The sequence below is a fragment of the Gymnoscopelus microlampas genome (assembly GCF_963454915.1).
Source record: "Gymnoscopelus microlampas genome assembly, chromosome: 4".
Taxonomy (NCBI): Eukaryota; Metazoa; Chordata; class Actinopteri; order Myctophiformes; family Myctophidae; genus Gymnoscopelus; species Gymnoscopelus microlampas.
The window spans coordinates 15557420-15580813 of record NC_139941.1 but is presented as its reverse complement, the minus strand read 5'-3'; the positions used below and the strand labels follow the sequence as shown (position 1 = coordinate 15580813).

Genomic DNA, 23394 nt, shown 5'->3' with positions numbered 1-23394 from the left:
AAAAAAAACAAATAATTCTGTACTACAGAGTTCACAAACAAAAACACAACTATCTTGTGTGGTGTTTCACCCTCAGTGTGAGAGTTGGCACAGTGAACCAACAAGCTGGTTCCAACAAGGTGGTCATCTGTTCCTGCTGAGATAAGATAGATAAGATAATGTCTCTGTTTTTTTTCTCGTAAATTAATACCCTACGTGATCATACTACAGAGTTACAGAAGCATCAAAAGTAGCAGATCTCACAAGCTCGAAGCGATGCGTTTTGAGCTTGTAGATCTGCTACTTTTGAATTTGAATCCTGAAAAGTAACAGTTTTGGACATAATGAGGTTTCCACCCAACAAAGACGATAAGATAGATAGATGAATAGATAGAATATTATGGATCAGTCATATTGATAAAAGTAAGATAAACAGGATGGTATTGCATGGTCTAGAGCAGTGTTTCTCAAACTTAAGGTATTTGGCCCGTAGCCCCATCTATCTATACAAAACATATTTTGTGTCAGGGACCCCCATAGGCTACACATTTTGTGTTGTTAAAATGTTTCAAAAAATATTCACAGTTTGTCCATTTATTTTAGGTCAAGGGAGGGTAGTCTGGATCCTGGGGCATGGCTGGGCTGCATAGCTGCTGAGTCACTGTGACTGCAGTGGAGTGGTCATCACTGTGGCCACAGTCAGGTCATTGACTTGCACAGCATGATGTCACACCAACACATCTCTCTCTCTCTCTCTCTCTCTCTCTCTCTCTCTCTCTCTCTCTCTCTCTCTCTCTCTCTCTCTCTCTCTCTCTCTCTCTCTCTCTCTCTCTCTCAGAACTGGGCACTACTTGTGGGGAGAACTGGGCCCATTCATTCCTCGTGTTACATTTAGACCCCAATCCCATACCACCATCATGGGCCCACTTTAAAACAGTGCCCAGTATTCACGGACGCACTTTCATCGCGTCATTACGTGCGTATAAACAGTGGGACAACGTGTACACTAGCCGGTTGTTGTGAGGTGGTTGCATAGGGTGGTTGAGGTTTATATAACTTAGTGACAGACAGACATCATCATGGCCACGTCGGACAGCGCATTTAAAGTAAGAATATTGTATTATTACCTTACTGCCGGTTAAGCTGCCATGTTTGACAACATTGATCAATGTTCTGGATGATCATCATCATCAAACACATCGACATGATGATGTTTTGACTGTTAGTTCATTCATCATCACTACTAGTACCAGATGCTTCTGGATTGGGTAACTTTCAGTGGGGAAAAAAGTACTCGCATGTTTAAGTATCAATACTGCAATATAGAAGTACTCTGTAAAAATCCTCAAAGGTGTACTTAAGTACAGTACTACTACTTAGTTTCTTTCCACCGCTGGTCTATTGTATATTTCCAGGTGTCCTCTTTGAATGGCAAGGTGGCATTGATCACAGGTGCCAGCTCGGGCATCGGAGCGGGGGCCAGCATCATGTTTGCAAAACTCGGTGCCCAGCTGGCACTGAACGGGCGAGACCTGGACAACCTGGCCAAGGTGGCGAAGGAATGCACTGAGTGTGGGGCACCAGAGGTAGGCTAATTAAGCCTTAATGACGCGCATAGCAGTGATTCTCAAACTTTTTCATGTCAACCCCCAAATTGACACTTCTTAGCCCGCGGACCCCCATTTCAAAAGATATGCCAGGGACCCCCATAAGAGAAGATTTTTTTTTACGGCTCTAGCAGTGATTCTTAACCATTTTAATTTCAAGGACCCCCAGTTTGACATGCATTGGCTACGGACCCCCATTTAATGGCATTTCTATCAATTGGACCGCAATTTATATTGTAAAATCTATTCAAATTTAACTCTGAGAGTGTACAAGTGGAACCAAATGGACCCTTGGAACACCCTTAAGGACCCCTGGGGGTCCCCGGACCCCACTTTGAGACCCAATGCCGTATAGTAGAATGGTGATCCATTAGCTTGTAGATCAGCTCTTTTGTTGCAAATGCTAACAGTCAAAGTTCTGCACTCATATGTGTCTATTGCATTTGAAAGACTGATATGGTCTTTTATGTATTGATTTGATTCATTAGGCTTTTACATTGTTATATTTGTCTGCCCCCCCCCCTCCATAAATAAATAAACAACAACAAATAATGGCACTCAGTTTACGCACACATTTGCACTCAAATTAAGAACCACAATGCAAATAAGCTCTCAACCTTTTTTGTGTTTAATCTTTTTGATAGATATGTACAAATATAGGGCCACGTATGCATTTCTGTCGATAAAAACCTCAATGAATCAGTCAAACGTCTTGCTGTAATTATCATCATCCTGAGGAAAAAATAATAATGGGTCAGTATTGCAGGTGATTTTGTCTTTCTGCACGGACTGTCACCAAAATGTCTTGTGTTGTGTGTGTGATTGTCCAGCCCTTGCTTGTCCCAGGAGACCTGACTAACGAGGACGCCGTGAAGAAGACGGTCCAGGACACCATCGCCCGCTTTGGACGCTTGGACGTGCTGGTCAACAGCGCTGGCATCCTGGCCATGGGCTCCATCGAGACGGAAGATATAGCTCAGTATGACAAGGTCATGAACGTCAATGTCAGGTGAGCAGACACTGCACACTAGGGCTGGATGGGCGATGTGGACAGAATCAGATAGAACAACATTGTTGTTGACTAAATACCAGTGGTGGAAAAAGTACTGTTTTACTTAACTAAAAGTATCAATACTGCAATGTAGAAAGTCTAGTAAAAGTCCAGAATTCAAAATTTAGTTGAGTAAAAGTTCAGAAATATGTAGTATAAACATGTACTTAAAGTACCAACCTAGAAAATACTCATTATGCAGAATGTCCCATTTCACAAGTTTTCAATTGCATACAAATATATATTTTTAAATAGCAAGCTATTGAAAAATATTATTGTGATGCATGCTTGTAGATCTGCTATTTTCATATGGCCAAAATGTATATAAGGTGAAGTGGTTAATGTATGTTTTGTAATAATAATCAAAGTAAAAAGTACAATATTTGGAGTAGAAGTAATCCAGTAAAGTACAAATTCCTCAAAAGTGTACTTAAGTACAGTACTTGAGTACATGTACTTAGTTACTTTACACCACTGCTAAATACCTCAATATCGATATTTGTCACTGTATTGTGGGGGTGACTAGGTGCATTTACACAATATTTACACAGTGAGATAGAACAGCCGGAACAGTCAGATAAGTACAGAAAATTACCTCACTTTACTGCAGCCTTGAAAACACCAGGAAAACAACACTTATACCATATCACAATATTGCCATATCCCAGATGATATCTATATCTAGTCTCATATCACAATGTCATTATAATACCAATATTGTCTCTGTCCAAAACTGTTACTTTTCAGGATTCAAATTCCAAAATATCAAAAGTAGCAGATCTACAAGTTCAAAACGGGTCGCTTCGTGCTGCGTTTCGAGCTTGTGGATCTGCTACTTTTGATGCATTTTGTGTGACTGTAGTAAGATCAAGTATAGGGCATTCATTTTACGAAAAAACACAAAAAGTTTGAAAGTGGAGATAAAAGGTTTCTGCCCGACAGAGCATAATCAATACGTCTGAAACTTTTACTAAGTAGTACACACACTTCTTGTTCACCACTCAATACTTAATAAGCATGCTTTAAATAACTGTTCCTCATACCATGTATATTTCTCCTGGCTCTTTTTTTCCCAGTGAGGGTAATTCTTTATTCTTTTATGATCCAGATCTGTTTATCAACTGACACAACTCTGTGTGCCTCATTTGATCAAGACCAAAGGCTCCATCATCAACGTATCTAGTGTCAACGGACAAAGATCAGTGGGTATCATGATTTTTATGAATTAATTTGTGTATTGCCTTAATACGGTTGGGCGATTTGGAGAAAACCAAATATCACATATCGACAAATTTGTGACAATGCCCCCCCCCCCCCCATAAAATAAATAATAAAGATAGCAACATTAACCAGTCTACAAACTCAATTGTAACTATTTATACAATTGAGTAATAATCTATTTTCAAAAGTGTTTTCTATCTGTTTTTTAAAAGTATAAAATAAGACTCAAATGATTAAAACCAGGAAGAGTCAACACATCCAAAATCCCAGTTGATATTTAGTCTCACAATATTGATATATTGCCCAGCCCTACCCACACATGAATGTTGGATACCCCTGAGTTGCATTTGTAAAGAATAACGATGTGTGATAATTTTGTTTTTCTTGACACAGTTCCCTGGGGTCCTTGCCTATTGCATGTCAAAGGCAGCCATTGACCAATTCACACGTTGTATAGCACTCGGTGAGTGAACTCAGTTTGTTTTTGTAAATTCCAAGTTTTTATTGGTGAAGTTCAAATGAATGCATGGGAAGTCAATTCATACAACTGCTTAATTTTTCAGAGCTGGCACCAAAGCAAGTGAGAGTGAACTCTGTTTGGTAAGTGCTATCAATATTTGATGGTGACACAAAAGCCAAGCTTGTTCACACATCCACTGTCATACAAACCTGAGGGAAAACTGCTCACGTTGTGTTAGAGAGCACATCATTATTTAACCACTCTAACCCTCCCCTGATGTCTCTATTTTCGGCATGTCATTATAGATGAACTCAAACTGACACGAGATTTTCTAAAAACATTAAACTCTTTTTTCTTTTTCTTTTTTTTAAACCATTCAATCCGGTAAAGCATCTGTGTCATCTTAGATTTTAGCTATCTACTGTATGTAGCACATTCGTTCTCAAAGTGGGATCCTTGGGGGAGTTCCAGGGGGGTCCCCAGAAAAAATAACTAATATAGCATCACAATCATTTCAATCACTTTAACCATTAATTTATACTTTGGATATTCAAAAATAGCAGATATACAAGCTCATGAGCTTGTAGATCTGCTATTTTTGAAAAATCATGAACATTTGAGCAACATTTTTAATTCACATCTTTGCTTCTAGGGGGTCCCTGAAACTAACTATCTTGAGATGGGGGTCCACGGCCAAATACATATAATTTTGGGGGTCCTTGACATGAAAATGTTTGAGCACCACTGATGCAACATCTAGGTTTCTAAGAAAACTGTTTAGACTTAGAAGACATTTTTAGAATCGGCCTCAGGTCTTAATGGGTTAAGTGGTTAACGATTCAAGGTCATATTGATAATGAGTCAACATTCTCTGTGTTCTACCTCTTCAGTCCTGGTGTGATCATCACAGATGTCCACAGGAGAGCAGGTCTGGATGAGGAGCAGTATGCTCAGGTATGGTACTATGGTCGTATGTTCCCCACAATGATCCATAACCACCTTTATGCTTTCAGGCCTGCGTTGAAAATATTTAATAAAAATGCCACACGTAAACGCGCGGGTGCAGAATAAATGCTCAGTAAATGCTGCTGTACCGAACAAAATCCGTTGTACAGTACCTATTGTCTTCTACCCAGTGCGGTACCCTCTACCTTACTATACAGATATTTCGTGATGGCTCTGTTAGAGAATGGAGTTCTATTCTATTATTATTAACGGCACAAACGTTAGGCAAAGTTTGACCATTCTGTGAAGGCAATGGGTAGGGTTGGCCAATCAGGAAAGCCGATGCCTACACACACACACACACACACACACACACACTTCACACAGATTCAGTGTGTCCTCCGCAGACAGACAGATAGATACTGTAGACATTAGTGGCTTTTCACTTCTGGACAAATGTGTCTGACCACATCACCACTTTGCACAACACATCCCCGGGTCATTGGCGACACACGTGGCAATGTTGAAGTCGATCGGTCAGACGGTGCTCGAGCTATGCCCGGGATAGATACACAGACAGACACAGGTTTCGATAATGAATTAATTATGGCTGTCACAATGTCTGAGGAACCATAATAACATACTTTATGTACCCGCACACAATATTAAAAACACCTTGAACCTTGAGTTGGCATAATGACTAAAGTGGAAAAAAACAAAAAAGATGGATGGAAAAAAAAGCCAGATGTTCAGCGTTTCTACTGGATGTTTGCCCCAAAATGATGTTTTCATTTCCCAAGGCAGGGCAGCATACTGTGACCTAAACAACACATCAAAGTAGCACTAAAGAGATGTATAATGAATACTAGCTTTTGTACTTATTTGACTCTTCCTCTCCACCAGTTTTTAGAAAAGTGCAAGCAGACGCATGCCCTGGGACGACCGGGCGAAGTGGAGGAGGTGGCCCACGCCATCGCCTTCCTGGCATCCGATGCCGCCAGCTTCATCACGGGGGTCAACCTCCCCATCGATGGGGGCCGCCACGCCATGTGCCCGAGATAACAGCCTGCGCGTTGCCAATACCTCCCAATACAGAGTCCGAAAACATTCAAACACCACAGTCTACAGTACTTTTGTTTTCCTGTATAAATATGATCCATCCAGACACCCGTGAGGGTGAAGGCTAGATAAAATGTGTCCCTGAATCGTGGAGATTGGATTCTGCTTCAATTGTGCAGGGGCAGCTGTTAAGGTGTTAGTAGTTAAATCAAGTATTTCAGCTGCACAAAACAGTAAGTAGAGATGAGTTGAAAAGCAAGCAATTTAAATGCATTATATTTTCTTGCCGTGTGCCGATAGAATTTATTTTGCAGTTGGCTCCTGAGTGAGTGTCTATTGATTACTTTCATATTTTTCATTCGACACTTCTATGAAGACTCAAAACATCAATAAGATAACATTAAAGAAAGAATAAAAAATATATTTTGGTGCTTTTGAGCAAAAGTGTGGACTCAATTTTGACTATATATCAAATTAGTTTTCAACATTTATTGAATTGTCTGTTGAATCATTAGACTTGCTGAGCTGAGCATAGAATACAAATGAAGACAGGACTGCATAGCTGACGTGTAGTACTGAAATATACAGCCATATTTTAGGACTGTGTAACACATGAGGTCCTCTGAACTCAGACTGTAGATTGGCGAAAGCAACCATCACCCCTGCTCCTTTTTATCCCACAACATCGGTTTGGTACAGTTTGATCACAAGAGCAAACACACAGACTGTCACCAAAAGAATATTCTGCTGAAAACATTTAAACCAATACAATTTGAATAGGAAAGCCCAAGGGAATTTAAATAGAATTTAAATAGCCTCCACTGGATATAATAAAGTTTGCATAATTATACACATTTACAGTTTCCAAAACAAGTAAAAAACTAAAATTAACTTATAGTGTACAGACTCATAAAAATAATATTGGCAACGTTGTAAAATGCTAGTTTGACAAAACAAAAGAAAAGTGAATTTGGCCTTGTTTTGCATTCGTACTTCATACAGTCTTCCCTTTTTAAGTAAGGTACATAAAATAGCTGTGCTGAGAACGGACTGTGTCATGCAAGTGTCAATAATGGCAGCACCAGGAGTCACCTCTCATCACATCTCAGCTTCTTGGCCCAGGTGGCACGCTGGTTGCACTGAGAGGAGAGGCGCGTTTCTTACGAGGTAGCATCTTGACACTTGTCTCGGGTTCACAACTTGTGGTTGTCACGCGTTCACCCACTCCGACACCAACGGGGAGACACGGTAGTTGTGAGAGGACCGTTTGTCAATGTGAGTTTCTCAGCATTTAACGGTTAAGCCTTTTTACGCGTCGTCGTATGACGGTGTCTTAAAACAGCCGATGTACAAGCTCACAACGTGCCGCATTGCGACACGTTGTGAGCTTGCACACCGGCTATTTCTGCAGAGCGACATCGTTGCACGACGGAGCGTTAATTAAGCGTTAGAAGAGGTTCAAAAGACGTCAACTGGAGACAGTGTATCCTGGAGGCACACTGTATACCTGAATGAATGCTATGCGGTTGAGATCTGCCTGTTTGTTCACCTGAATTTGTTTTCTGAAAGACTCGTGGAACAATAGCTATTGCACTTTATATTACAATATACAGTACATATACATGTATAAATAATACTTCAAAACGATGTAACATTAAAAAATAAGAATTATTGCATTTTGCAAATTAGAATTGTTCCGTTTTTTTTCTGTACAGATCTTTCTCGTTGACTTTGTAAAAGAACAAAAACATTTTCTTTCTTTAAAATAGGGTTATCAGACCGTTAAAAAAAGGGAATATGTTACACCATGGTCCAAGAGAGATGACAGAAGTGAGACTTTTTCATATTACTTTCTTCTATTCTGGGCATTCCAGGTCTTGCATTAACCAAACAAGTCTCTGAACCAAAAAAAAGGAAGAAAAGAAAGAAGCTTATTTATTTTCCATAGGTGGATTAGTGCCAGACGTCTCAGTTTATCTCTGCATTGTACTCTGGTCCTTCCCTCTCTCTGGCGACCCCTCTTGTTTCTGCAGTCCAAGCATATCATGTGAAGGCGAGACTTGGGGGGGAACCGTCATCCCCCGTTTTTCTCCCGCTCCCCCATGTAGTCACTCCTCTGAGGAGCATTCCCGGGTCGCGTGGAGGCTATAAGAAGCACACGGGTCCCACCTCCAGGTGGTAGTGTGAGCCCGCCTCGCCGGCGGCGGGCAGGTTGTACACGTCCACTATGGGGAGTAAGTTGGGGTCCTGGGTCTGGAAGATGAAGTGGGTCTGATGCCAGCGGCCATCTTTGATCTGTAAACGTTAAAGAAAATGTGTCATATCACATGACGACAGAACTGTAAAAGCCCAATTCATAATTTGTTGTTATAAAATAGCCGATGTATTCACATGGAAAAAAGAAAGAAGTTATCAAATGTATGAAAAAAGTAATTGAAAAAACACGCATTAGAAGGACAATATCAGCCACTAGTTTTCGATTAATCTATCAAGGTTAAAATGGAGTATGAACTTCGAAGTTACAATGTGTTGTATGTAGGGGCATGTCTAATAAAATAAATATAAAATATCTAAATATCAGTACATTGAGTGCCAAACACGAGAATTCTCGTGTTTGCAAATACACCCGTCGAGTGCCATAAACAAGAATTCTCGTGTTTGCAATTGTTATTTAATATTTTTTTCCCACAAGGGGTGCTCTAACGCAACTTAGGAATCATCCTTGGTCCCTGTAAAATGGAATGGACGGATGTGACAAGGGCCCAAAAAACGTCTCTTCCGTCCATCCAATGATAGGATCTTTTATTGGATGGTCCTTATCTCCATATCTTTTTACCGTGGTGAAAACGAGCCATTTTCAACGGGCGATCACTCTGCAATGGCGGATTGTGTTAGAAATATTATTGTTCCTGTCGTTAGTCGGGACCCTTGACCATCGTGCACCCTTGTCGTGTTAATACTGAATCAAGCAACTTAGAAACTGTATGAGGTGTCTCACAAAAGACAGAGTAGACGTTAGAATGACCCCAAACATGAAATATCCCTTTAAATGTGGCTCAATATTGAGAGCAGAGGACAAAATGGGAGTTTGATGACTCCGGCTCGGAGCGCTGGGTTGAAGTGTTGGCATGTGAACTAATACATGAACATTCGCCCGCTACGGTATCAACCCACGCCACAATTAAGTCTCATTATGGTCATACCCACCCAGCAATCATCTGTGGGTACGAGCGGCTCCAGAAGGTCTCCCGCCTGCATGATCTCCCCACTCCAGGCCTTGAAGCTCACTGCCTGGGCGGAGGGCCGCAGCGAGGCCCCCGCGGCCCACACAGGGGTGTTCAGGCAGTGGACGGTGATGTGCTGCACGGCCTCAGAGCTCAGCAGGTGGAGGAAGTTCATCTGGATGCGGCCCACTCCCATCTCCAACTAGGGGGAAGCCAAGAGTCACAATTTCAGTTTGTCACCGTTCATAACATCGGCTATGCTTCCTACAGCAGCGGCTTTTCTTGTGTGTCAGTGGCATTGTTTCTCAAACTTTTTCATGTCGAGGACCAGGGTTGCCAGATCTGCTTATTATAATTTCCCCACAAGATTTTATTTGAAAATAGCCGATCTACAAGCTCACAACGCGTCGCATCGCGACGCGTTGTGAGCTTGTAGATCTGCTATTTTCAAATAGCTGATGTATGTGTTAAAGTGCATAGTGGCGCATAGTCGCTTCTTTTGGGCTGGTTTTCCTAGACCTGGTTGCTTGTTTCTCTCACAGAATCTGGCAACACTGTCGAGGACCCCCAAATTGATATGTATTAAGCTACAGACCCTATCGGAAAATGTTTTGTGGGAGGGACCCCCCAGAAGAGAAGATTTGTTTCAAGGTTACCGGTACTTGCATAATCTGATAATATGATTGAGTCACTATTTGAAAGAACTAGCAGAGCATGTCTCATGTTTAATCTGCACATCAGCTGTTTTATACTGGACGCTTTGTTTGGCCCAAACAGCAGGTGATCCTAACCTTGGAGACGGTGATGGGCTTCAGGCAGGTCTGTCCTCCATTACTGAAGTTGCATGTTACCTCAATGGTGTCAGCGGAGCAGCCAAGGTTTGGGTCGATCCAATAAGTGCCTTTCAAAGCGCAGCGGGAGGGAAAGAGTTAAACAGCTCTTGGTTTACAACTACATCATCAGTGGTTCTCAAACATTTTCATGTCAAGGACCCCCAATTGCATACGTATTTGGCCACGGACCCCCATCTAAAAATATTTTGTTTTTCTTTATGAAAATGACTAAAACTAACTGAAGTCATAGGGAGAATGTCCTTAGTTTTATACTTTGTCAAAACATCTTCAAATATAGCAATAATAGCACACATTGCACCATATTGACTCATTTTGCTGGAGTCCCGCCCTCAAGGACCCCAGGGGGTCCCCAGACCCCACTTTGAGAACCACTGTAATACATTATAATCTGTCCAGAAGAGCATGCACATAACAGTGTACGTAGCCCTCCTCACCAGTGGTGGAAAGTAACTAAGTACATTTACTTAAGTACTGTACTTAAGTACAATTTTGAGGTATTTGTACTTTACTTGAGTATTTCCAATTTCCAGTACTTTTGCTTCTACTCCACTACATCTCAGAGCCAAATATTGTACTTTTACTCCACTACATTTACTTCAAAACTTTAGTTACTAGTTACTTTTCAGATATAAATTATGATATAATGAAACATACATTAACCACTTTAAACAACATTTTAAACCTAGGCTATTTGAAAATAGCAGATCTACAAGCTCACAACGCGTCGCATCGCGACGCGTTGTGAGCTTGTAGATCGGCTATTTTCAAATATTTAGTACTTTTACTTTTGGTACTTTAAGTACATTTTGATGCCAATACTTTTGTACTTTAACTCAAGTATTTTTTTTATTCTGGACTTTTACTTGTAACAGAGTATTTTTATATTGCAGTATTGGTACTTTTACCCACACGGAAAGGAAATATATGAACATATATGCCAATATATGGCAGAATATATGCTGCATAAAGTCATATTCAGGTTCATATATGTGCATATATGTTGATATATAGGGAATATATGTCTCATATATAGCTCATATATGTTCACATATATGCCACAATCAGGTTCATATATGTGCATATATGTTGATATATAGGGAATATATGTCTCATATGTAGCTCATATATGTTCACATATATGCCACAATCAGGTTCATATATGTGCATATATGTTGATATATAGGGAATATATGTCTCATATGTAGCTCATATATGTTCACATATATGCCACAATCAGGTTCATATATTTGCATATATGTCATAAATGCCTACATATATGCCTATATATATAGCTAATATGTATTTGACTTTTTGCATATATGTCATACATAATGCCTATATATATAGCTCATATCTCCCTTTTTTATTTGCAAGGTAATATGTGCATATCAGTCCAAAGTTATATAAGAAAATGTATTCATTATTGTATGTATTTCCATTCAATGTAGATTGTGGTTTGTGGATTGTGGAAGATACTGTATAACATAAAGACAATATTGTTTAATTAGGTCTGCTGCCACTCTTATTTATTTTAAAACACAACTAAAGACCTTTCTGTTTTCCATTGCCTTCTAGATTCACAACAATTTAAAATGTTTTACATGATGTGAACATAATCATCAGTATCAGTTATTATTATCATTAGTAGTTGTATCCTTCAACTTCTTGTTTATGCCCCAAATGACTGCTATACAGGTTTTGTAGCAATTTTGTAGGAATTATGGAAATATTAGACCCTAATTGTCGAATGTTTAAGAATGTTCTAATCATGTATACTTTATTTTACTTAAAAATATGTTCATTTAATTTTTTTTGTTTTGTTTTACATTTTGGACAAAATAGCCAATTTACATTGAGGTGTGCAGATATCCCATGCCGTGCCCATCTATCCTGTTACTTACAGCAGTGGTTCTCAACCTTTTCAGGCCGAGATCCCCCAAAATAATCATATTTGAACTGGGGACCCCCAACCCTAATATGCATTTGGAATGTAGGAGTTGATGCATTTAGTTTGACTCTGTTCCACAGATCAATATTGTGAAAATAGCCGATCTACAAGCTCACAACAACGGCTTGATGGGTTATTTTTGCCTCTTTCTTATATTTTTGGCAATTTGGCCAATGTTTGACCAGTTTTTTTGTATAGTTTGTTGATTACTTTTGATGCAGTAATAGTCTTTTTCTTTGCTTTCTTTTATTTTTTTTATTTTTTTTAGGTATTAAAAAGTTTACTTAAATTTTACTTCACTGTCATCTGGGAAACTCCCCAAAATCATATGGGGACCCCCCTGTGGTTCCCGACCCACAGGTTGAGAACCACCCTCACAGAATTACATCACGCAGCTCTGGGCGGAGCCTATTCGTTTTGAATTCGACATGTGGATCTAACTAACGTCTTTCGGCTGAGCGAACATTTATTTACAAACAAATCGGGTGCTTCCGTGCTTCTACTCTACTAGATAGCAGGTAAGTTCTTTAATTAGTTTATGGAATTATGTTATCCAACTTGTTAGTATCGTAAAAGTGCAATTATATTAGCGTATTAGCCATGGATCACACGACGCTCGTCCGTCATGAGCGTCATGGCTGAACTGCAACCTGGTTTTTGTACTTTCTCTATTTACAACCTGTACATCCACATACACGTTCAGATTTTAAATATAAAGTGCTTACTCCATGGCCACGGATGTTACAAGTCTACTAGGGCACTCGAAAATACCTGTATTGTCTGTATTGTTCAATAAAAAGCATTTTAATTCGATCGGTGGACATTTTTTCCGTATTTCCTCATGCTTTCAACTACGCGACCCTATTGGTTGGGAGGTGTACTGCACTCTGATACATTATAACTCTATGACACAATGGCCACCGATCGGATTAAAATGCTTTTTATTGAACCATCCGGAATAATACGGGTACTTACACCCACCCGAAGTGAATTGTAACATCCGTGGCCAGGAGTTAAGCACTTTATATTTTAAATCAGAACGTGTATGTAGATGTAGGGCCGTAAATGGATAAAGTGCAAACACCAGGTTGGAGTTTCGTCATGACTGTCATGATACAGTGATTCGCTCAGGTTAAGCTTACATTATGTTTTGTCGTAAGACTGTGTTGCACTCCCAAAAATCACTGATCTACAAGCTCACAGCGACGCATTGTGAGCTTGAGATAAGGTTTTTGGGGTGTGTAACACAGTCTTAGACATGGCATTAGCATATTCATTTCCATGTGGTGCATGATGAGTGTTTATTTCAGATATAAATCAGTCCACCTCAGTGAGAGCTAATGTTGGCGTTTGTTTTGACTGTAATTCATTATTATTATTATTATTATTAATAATAATAATGTATTATTATTATTATTGTTATTATTATATCTGTGAATTTTGAACCTACAGTACAAAGCAAAATCATTTAATTAAGAGAAAGAGAGAACAAACAGTACCAATGGATCCTTAAGTACAGTTCAATTTACACTGAGAATTTTAATGTGCAGACAGCTTTGGTAATCTGTTTCTTTTAACTTAGTTTGTTTTACAGACAGTAGCTAACAAAAGCAGGTAATGGTTCTCAAAGTGAGCACCAGGGGTCATTGGGGGGTTTCTAGGTGGTCCCCTGGTAAATGAGGTTATATAGCATCAAAATCATTTTAACCACTTAAACCCTATATAAAGTGCCTATTTGAAAATAGCAGATCTACCAGCTATTAAAAAACTAAAGAACACTGTAAACAATATGTGTGGAATAGTTTTGAAACACTTTTGTAACTCAAATCTTGAGTCTGCATAGCCAAGTACATACTAATTAGGGGGTCCTGGACATGAACATGTTTGAGAACCACTGATTTGTATAACATGAGTTCATTAATCAGTTCTGCATTGTGAAACACTTTGCCAAGTTCATCAGAAGAACTGAATGAATTATGAGAAGGGGGCACGGTGGCGCGAATTATGAGCAATCTGATGAGTTAACATTACTTTTTAAATTACTAACACACAAATAATGTTTTAAAATATTTCTACTATCACAGTTGCTGAAAGAAACACCTGGCTGGCAGTGAGCACCAGTGCAAAGACTGGACACGACAAGAAGAAGTGCGAAGACGATTTTCAGGTGAAAAGAATATCTGCTGCTACATGATGTCTTTACTTGCATTAGTCTGATGATGTCTTTATTTTTTATTTAATTTTGGGATACTGTGTACTTTCGTTTGATACTTTTTTTTTTGTTGTTTGACATTCTTCTCCTCTAAAATAATAATCATGAAATATTTCTTAAGGTGGCAAGCCAAAGCGAGGTGAAGGGGATCAGCTGGAAGCCCTGGACGCTGAGAAAAAGACAGCCATAATTGGTGAGCAAAAACAAAATAATTGAGAAAGGAAAATGGGTAATAGTAATAGCTGATGCCTTAAGTTGGCTACTTTAACATCCCTGTTTCACTATTTATTAGCTATCAGTGGAGACGGCATCAGGTAATCATCGACACCATTGGTATCTTGCACGGCTTGGCACCTACTGTAGGTAGATCATACACTAACTTTCCAATTCCTCACTTCCTGATCACAGGATTCTAATAGATCTGGCCTAGTCTGCTTCCACTGTGGTGGTCCTCTGTGTTAGAACACTGTTAGAACACTGGCATCTTCATCCCTCCTTCACCCATACTCATGCAATGACCAGACCATGCCTTTAATTCATTTTCATTCATGCCTTTAATTTATTTGCTTGATTGCGAAGCATATCTTATTGCTCTTACTGGTAAACAACCTGTGCTGATAATCTGTTGTTCGTACAAGTGCAGTTCATGTGATGTCAAACATACCATGAGATCATTTGACAAGTTGTCACTAATAATTGTAAACTTGGACAGACTCAATAAATGCACTGATTTTTCAGAAAGTTCTATATAATTCTAATATTAAGAAAAGATCATGACTAAAATCACTAATCAAATTGTTCCTCTTGCCATGGAGTGGAATGCTTGGAGTCTATAGTAGACTGAGCATTTGTTTTGGTCCTGTCTTCTAGCTCATTATCTCCCTTTCTCTTCTCTGTAGAGGCAACACAGAAGAAGTGGCCACATGCAACCAAAGGCCAGCTGGGTACACCCATGAATTCCAAGCTGACAGAGCTCCGTTATCGCCCAAGGCAGACTAAGTGAAGAAAGCTGTGCTCCAATGTTTTGTGAGCTTGTAGATCAGCTATTTTGTTTGTTTTATATTGAAACTCAAATATTGAAAACATGCCCATGATGGGAAAGAAAGCTGTGCTCCAATGTTAATTGTGAGGTTGTTGATCAGCTATTTTGTTTGTTTTATACTGAAACAAATATTAAAAACATGCCTATGATAGGAAGGATGTGGTAGAGGCGTGAACAATATATATATAATTTGTTTTGTTTTTCTGAATAAATGAATGTTAACACATTGCCTGCCTAAGACGTATATATACGTCATTTAGAAATCAGCTGTTGCCTGCCAATGACGTATATATACGTCTTTGGAAAAAAGGAAAAAAAAAAAAAAAAAATTCAAAAAAAATTTTTTTTTTTTTTTTTTGCATTTTTTTATAATTTCAACCCTTGTCGAATTATGAACAGATTAGGAGCTAAAAATGTTCGAAGATTTGCTGCTCCATTCACTTCAATGTTAAAATTCAAACGGACAAACAATTCACTTTGTTTTTTGGTTTAAAACTACTGCTTTTGAGCTATATTGAAACATCAACCAAACATGTCAACGAGGTCAAAATGACCTCGTTGACATTTGTGAAACCACACCTGAATCTCATCTGTGATTAGAAACCATCTGGGGATCAATCATACTGGAGGAAAAAAATCTGTGGCTACGCGAACAGGTACCAAAAACATGGCAAAACCCTGGCAGGCAACAGCTAAAAATCTGAAAAAACTCTGGCAGGCAATGTGTTAATGACTTTTAGATTTGTTTTTTATTTATTTATGTAGGTAGGTATATATGTGTAAATAAACATATATGACATATATTTAACATATATATTAAATACATATATGTGCATATTTAACATATATATTGAATACATATATGTGACATATTCGAAATTGGCCGCCTACATATATGTTCTAAACATATATAGACATATATGTGCATATATGTACATATATGTAATATACATATATGTGACATATTCGAAATTGGCCGCCTACATATATGTTCTAAACATATATAGACATATATGTGCATATATGTACATATATGTAATATACATATATGTAGGCGGCCAATTTCGAATATGTCACATATATGATGAACATATATGTGACATATATTTAAAAAATGTATGTTCATATATTTCCTTTCCGTGTGGGTACTTAAGTTCAGAATTTGAGTACTTTTTCCACCACTGCTCCTCACCATGGTTCATTGTTTGTTCACAGTCCTGGAGGTCTCGGCAGACCCGGGCCGGATTGTCGCGACTGCCAAGTGGGTTTTTGAGACTCTGGATGAGGGTGCTGAGGTACTGCAGGGTCTTAAAGATCTCCGTTCCCTGGTCCAACATGGGCAGCTCTGTGTTCTGATACTTCTGTGGCGGATGCAGATACAGAGAGTTAATACCAATCTGGCATTTCACTAGACATGCGGTAATAATAGAGCGCTTCATTTATAAAATTAATCAAAGTTCGTTTTCTCCCCAAAATATAAAACATATGTGGAAATGTGAGGAGTTACTTCCTTGGCCTACTGGCAGCTTGCACAAGAAATTTGCGGTTTGCGAGATTAGCTCCGGACGCACACACACACACACACACGCACATGCACACGCACACACACACACATTTCTAAACAGCTCGCCTCCTACGGAGCCCCGTCATAAAAAGGTGTCGTGACGTACTTGTAAATGAAGCTTAGAGTCGAGTGTGTCTTTGAGTTTTTATCATACAAGATAAGAGTGGGTTCATTTAAAGGATCATATCAGCTGCCGTAAGCGTGATTAATACGCTTTGTGCCCCCAGTGTCATGCGTCAAAAATAGGCGATCGCAAACAGCCCGAGTCCTTGCAGCGGCGCCAAATGTAGCTTCTTTTGGAACTCACCTCTGACCTCAGTGCAGTGTGGGAGTCGATGATGACTTGAAAGGCGGCGCCGAGAGCCTCCTTTTTCTACCGCACAAAGAAAACAAAGCAATTAGGTAAGCACTCGCTTTCTGTCTCATTTATTATACTGCCTCTTCCCCCCCCCACAGTCCCATAAACATGGAAATAAATGGAAACATACTTACTAATGAAGGCGGAGAGCTGGGGAGCCCCTAGAGAAATATATGCATTATAGCTCTTGTATGATTTGTTTTTGTTTACCAGAACATGTTTGGTGAAATGTGCAAAACGAGGAACTCACTGGTGGTCCAGGTGGTCCACGCGGCCCGGGAGGTCCCTGGAAAACAACACCATTGCGTTAAGACTACAAAGTATGTTCCGTTTAAACCAACATCATTATTTAGGAAAGGGAGTGTTTTCTTGCCCCCGGGGGAGGGGGAAATTACTATTACTGCTTCACCCAGCAGATGGCTGCTCAGGGACACGTAGACTGAGGCAAGCCGAGGGTCGAACCAGCCGACCGTCTATTGGCTCTGTGCATAATGTAGTCCCGGGCTTCCAGAAGGCGGCATAATTACCCATTTCCTATTTCGGTTCAAATTTCACATAGCTTCCTTTGACTGACTCAACAGCAGGTTTAAACCGGAAAAAACATGTGAAGGTGAGGTGTCAACAGTAAACAGTAAATGGGTGTGCCACTTACTGGAAACCCGGGACTATTTACTTATGCACAGCACCTTTTCCCAGATGGTCTCTCTACTTCTGATCCTTTTGAAAAATATCTAAACATGTTTGGAAAGTTTTGAATACAAAATATATTTTTTTAAACATAAAATGTGAGTCCTGGCACAAAACATTTTCAGATGGGGGTCCGTGGCCAAATTTATATCAATTTGGGGGTCCATGGCACGAAAATGTTTGAGAACTATTGATTTTTAGACCAATCATTCTAGCAAAAATCATGCTTACCATCGGTCCTTGCAGCCCCTGTTGGAAACAAAGAGAAACGGAAAGCAATATTCAGAAGTGGACCATTGTGTTCTGCAGCAAACACACAGGAGATGTTGGGAATGTTACAGTATATTCCCTCATCCTATTCTACTGGATTATTAAATAGATAATCGTTTGCATACTGTACGTTCAGTTTCTCGACCAAAACAATCGCGGCGCACCTCCATTCACTGAGAAAAAGCTGATTTAAGGACCCAACGACTCCTGAACTTGTCTCACGGTACAACAGTGTACCTCGGCTCACCGTTTGGGAACCACTGATCTAGACTATAATCAGTGGTGGAAGAACTCACAAAGTAACAATACCGCAATGTAGAAATACTCTGCTACAAGTAGAAGTAGGCTACTGCATTCAAAAATGTAATTGAGTTAAAGTACATAATGTATTGGCATCAAAATATACTTACTACCAAAAGTAAAAGTACTTGTTATGTCCCATTTCACAAATGTGTTCGTTGTTCAACATGTATCAAAATCTTTCGAAAATAGCAGATCTACACATTAAAAATATGTCGCAACGGGACCCGTTGGGAGCTTGTAGATCAGCTATTTTCGAATAGACAAAGTGTTTAATTAGTTAATGAAACGGTTAATGTATCTAATGCCTCTGAGATGTAGTGGAGAAGAAGTATAAATCATAAAGAAATGGAAACACTCCAGTAGAAGTAACTCAGTAGGCCTACTTGAGTAAATGTACTTGGTTACTTTACCGCCACTGACTATAATTATCGACTCGCCTCCCTGCTTAAGCGCGCTCATTCACAGCGCTGCTATGCGTTTCCACATTAAGAAATCCCTGTGACTGTGACCCTGTGAGATTGAGCTGGGTGAATTATGCCTGTGCCTGAGGGTCCTGGAACTCTCAAAAGCTTAAAGACGGGCAGGCGGCGAGCATTCATCAACCTGAAATGAATTCCACCGCAGCTAAGTGTCATTGTGAGAACGACAACAAACGCTGGTTGCACAATAGGAAATGAAAAACGCTGTGGGGCGGGAGGGGGAAATAGAGAGTGTTTCTGCTCTGTCAATGCTGAGCACTCTATTCCACAAGGGGTCCTTGGGGGGTGGGTTCCAGGGGGTCCCCAACAATATATATATATATAGTTAATATAGCATCACAATCATTTCTAACCACTTTATCCATGTATACGTTGGCTATTCAAAAATAGAAGATCTACAAGCTCACAGCTTGAAAAATCAGCTATTTATTTTTTTATGTTTTGAAAAATATGTGAAATGTTTGGAAAATTCTGAATCATTTTGGTTATGATCTTCTCTTCTGGAGGTGCCTGGCACTGAACCTTTTCAGATGGGGGTCCGCGGCCAAATACATTCAATGTAGGTGTCCTTGACACTAAAAAAAGTTTGAGAACCTGTGCTCTATTCCACTGGTTCTCAACTCCGGGTCCGGGGACCACCAGGGGGTGAAAAAAAAGTATCCTTACGGGTCTGTAACTCTGAGAGTGTACGAATGGAACCAAAATTAACGTGACTCCATTTCGAACAAATCAATTTAATTGATTGTATCGATTTTAATAAAATAAGGGGGGTGCTGAGGTGCTCTTTCATCCTAGACTTTTTTCCCCCCATTAACTCATTGTGTTTCCATGGCACTGGTCACCAGGGTTGCCATATCTGCTTATTATAATTTCCCCGCAATATTTTATTTAGAAAATAGCCGATCTACAAGCTCACAACGCGACGCATTGTGAGCTTGTAGATTGGCTATTTTCAAATAGCTGATGTATATGTTAAAGTGCTCATGTGGCCCTGCTGGCCCATAGTCGCTTCTTTTGGGCTGGTTGTCCTAGACCTGGTTGCTTGTTTCTCTCACAGAATCTGGCAACACTGCTGGTCACTGTGTCAATAAGGTACTGGTCACTGTGTCTCTATATCATGGACAGTATCATGGTCAGCATGTGCGTTGTGTGCTTGTATAAAATTGAACCTAAGTGGTTAATAAGACTAGTAGTCAATTCAGTCGTTTATAATTAAAAATGAGATGGGCGTGGGGTTCATTCTGTGCTCACACTACAGTACAGACGGGGTGTGTGTGTGGGGGGGGGGGGGGTGCATTAATCAAAACAGCGTCACGCACCGTGTCTCCCCGAGTCCCTTTGTCACCTTGGGGTCCCTGAAGGATAGAGAGGAGGAAAGATGATCAATTCATGCCTGCTAAAGAGACAGCTAAAGAGACAGACAGACAGACAGACAGACAGACAGGCAAGGTCGAGGTGGGTAACATCATGTGTGGCAAAAAGCAGTGGTTCTCAAAGTGGGGTCCTTGGGGGGGGGGGCTGTTGGCTATTCAAAAATGCATTACTTTACACTTTGGCAATTAAAAAATAGATCTACAAGCTCATAGCGCGGCACCGAGCTACGAGCTTGTAGATGTGCTATTTTTGAAAAATCGTGAATTTGTGTGCAAATCTTTGAATATACATTGTTTTAAAGCATTTTTTTTAACTCAAATCTTTGCTTCTGGGGGGTCCCTGGAACAAAATATTGTGATGGGGGTCCGCGGCCATACATAAAGGGGTGACATGAAAAAGTTTGAGCACCACTGATATAGAAGCATACGTTTTTTTCAGAATACTGTTGGGATTTAGAAGACATGGGGGGGGGGTGCTTCAACGCATTTCAAATGACCAGGTTTTAGAACCGGTGGTTAATGGGTTAACTGGTTAAACCTTGCCCATATTTGGAGTCATCACATCATAGATATGTCATAGATGACTGACGTCACACTTGGTAGGAATTAATATAGCATCACTGTCGTTTTACCACTTTATCCATTTATATGTTGGCTATTCAAAAACAGCAGATCTACGAAAAAGATTGAGTACTACTGGCATACAGAATGACATGTGATGATGCATACATTTTGACCGCTGGGTCCCACGATGCCCACAGGGCCCATGGCTCCCTCCATGCCCTGGAGGAAAAAACACACATGTCAGTGACAGAGGACCCATATCCATGCTACCGGGGCACAAACCTCTTATCTCCATAGTTTAACTTTTTGTGTTTTTTCAAAAATGAATGACCTACGTCATGATACAGTACGACAGTGTCACACAAAAGTATCAAAAATAGCAGATCTGCAAGCTCGAAACGCGTCTCGAAGCGACGCGTTTTGAGTTTGAATCCTTAAAAATGTAACAGTTTTTGGATGAGGTTTCCCCCCGACAAGAGGCGATGTGATGGAGCACTTGATGTGAATGTTTCATTAAGTTGGTGTCGGGTAGAAACCTTGAGGAGAAAAATAACCTGTGTTCCAATGGATCCAATGTAGTTACGCATTATTTTAGTCAACAGCTTTTGCTGTTTTTCCTCGGGTTACATCTTAAAACCCACAGACACATTTAACCACTTTAAATACATTTCAAAATAGCAAAGAATTGCAGAACTAAAGCTTGCAACGCGTTGTGATCGGGCATTTTTTCCTCACTTTTTGCGTGACATGATGAAAGTAGGACATGAATTTATGGAAAGAAAAAGTTGAATTATGGAGCCTGTTGGGGAAAGAGTGGCGTCACATTGATTGAGATCCTGCAGACTTAAGGCCGTTACACGCCAAGAACAAATTTGCAATGACTGAAAAGTGTCATTTCATAACTGACACGTAATGGATCAAGTGTGTAGGAGCGGTATTGCTAATGTCCTGAGGTCCTATGTGTTGCCAGTACACACAGTACAGGAGACTGTAGGCTGCTGCCTATCACCTATTGGGAGGCTATCAAGTATCTGCAAAGGATCATTTCAAATCACTATACCAGCAGTTCCCAACCTTTTCTGGATCAGGGCCCACTTGAAAATCTCCAAAGTGTTCGCAGCCCACCCATCTGACCACTTAACAACACGGCCAAACGGCTGCCGTGTTAAGTGGTCAGATGGGTGGGCCGTGTGCATATCCAGAGCAAGTTTATTTTAATGATCAATCAATCGAGTTGTGTTGGATCAATGGAACTAACATAGTATACTTTAAGTTCCTATACAGTACAGTATATCGGTATCACAATGAAAACACATTGTGTTGTGACCTTGTGGTCAATTTGTTTTTACGTTTTTAATATCATTATATCATATCATTATCAACATCTTAGTGTTTTGCCATTTATTTGGGGGCCCACTTGTAATATCCTCACAGCCCACAGGTTGGGATTAGCTGCTTTATGCTATGGTCCATTTTGGTCAGATGTGTTTATATTAAGGTGAAACTTCAGGGGAGAAACATAATTGATAGTGTCTCTGTCGGGTGGAAACCTCAACCCCAAATCCCCTTTCAGGATTCAAATTCAAAAGCATCAAAAGTAGCAGATCTACAAGCTAGATACGCGTCTCTTCGCGCCGCGTATCAAGCTTGTGGATCTGCTACTTTCGATGCTTTTGTGTGACACTGTACTGTGATCAAGTAGGGCGTTAACTTACGAAAAAAACACAAAAAGTTAGAATATGGAGAAAGGAGGTTTCTGACCGACAGCAACACTATGTAAGTTCGTATTGACTGGAGGTAAGTTTGAGTAATGTTATTGACGTGCATATATATCGCCACATGAGTATTTATCTTACCCTCAAGCCACGCGGTCCTTTAGGTCCCTGTATCCCTGCGGGACCAAAGTCCCCTGGAGGTCCCTGGAAAAGACACAGAAACAACTCTTTGTTTTATCACAGTGGCAGTGGTTCGATTTTCTGGGCTAGGTGGGAGGGGATCCATGCCTCTGCTTTTGATATGCCCCCCTCTGGTCATTCATTTGTATCTATAACCTCACAAACCGTCGCATCGTAGTGCGTTGTGAGCTTGAAGATCGACTGTTTTCCCGCTATTTGACGCACAAAGAACTATCTAGGGCTCAAAAAAGTTCCCCCACTCTGTTTTTGTTTAACCCTTTAAAGACCTGGAACGCATC

General features: G+C 40.1%; 2 protein-coding genes and 1 long non-coding RNA gene across 4 annotated transcripts in view; 2 read left to right on the top strand and 1 right to left on the bottom strand.

Moving 5' to 3' along the window:
- Positions 1-977: 977 nt before the first annotated feature.
- Positions 978-8397, top strand: LOC311043658 (3-oxoacyl-[acyl-carrier-protein] reductase FabG). Its single transcript, XM_084054971.1, has 9 exons — positions 978-1085; positions 1395-1565; positions 2417-2595; positions 3746-3839; positions 4252-4321; positions 4422-4458; positions 5209-5272; positions 6167-7669; positions 7736-8397. The coding sequence occupies exons 1-8, from the start codon at positions 1059-1061 to the stop codon at positions 6323-6325; spliced, it is 801 nt and encodes a 266-aa protein (XP_083911097.1). The 5' UTR covers positions 978-1058; the 3' UTR covers positions 6326-7669; positions 7736-8397.
- The window catches only part of col27a1b (collagen, type XXVII, alpha 1b), a 132422-nt gene continuing 116927 nt past the window's right edge, over positions 7900-23394 (bottom strand). For both annotated transcript variants that reach the window (XM_084054968.1, XM_084054969.1), the window contains 11 exons: positions 23057-23119; positions 21366-21419; positions 20583-20618; positions 18443-18460; positions 17775-17810; positions 17659-17685; positions 17474-17539; positions 16795-16963; positions 10338-10447; positions 9530-9748; positions 7900-8617 (listed from right to left, as the gene is read on the bottom strand). In XM_084054968.1, coding sequence (XP_083911094.1) covers positions 8468-8617; positions 9530-9748; positions 10338-10447; positions 16795-16963; positions 17474-17539; positions 17659-17685; positions 17775-17810; positions 18443-18460; positions 20583-20618; positions 21366-21419; positions 23057-23119 — 948 coding nt within the window. In that variant the 3' untranslated portion in view covers positions 7900-8467. The remainder of the gene's footprint in view (positions 8618-9529; positions 9749-10337; positions 10448-16794; positions 16964-17473; positions 17540-17658; positions 17686-17774; positions 17811-18442; positions 18461-20582; positions 20619-21365; positions 21420-23056; positions 23120-23394) is intronic.
- LOC311043661 lies at positions 12778-15613 on the top strand. Its single transcript, XR_014600627.1, has 4 exons — positions 12778-12866; positions 14433-14515; positions 14682-14753; positions 15460-15613. It is a non-coding gene; the product is annotated as an uncharacterized lncRNA (long non-coding RNA).

Bases quoted from the DNA above. Each gene is read 5' to 3' on its own strand.
- LOC311043658 (XM_084054971.1), top strand. From the start codon at position 1,059: ATGGCCACGTCGGACAGCGCATTTAAA. The intron at 3,840-4,251 runs GTGGGTATCATG...TTCTTGACACAG, and splicing joins GTGTCAACGGACAAAGATCA to TTCCCTGGGGTCCTTGCCTA. The intron at 4,322-4,421 runs GTGAGTGAACTC...TTAATTTTTCAG, and splicing joins CACACGTTGTATAGCACTCG to AGCTGGCACCAAAGCAAGTG.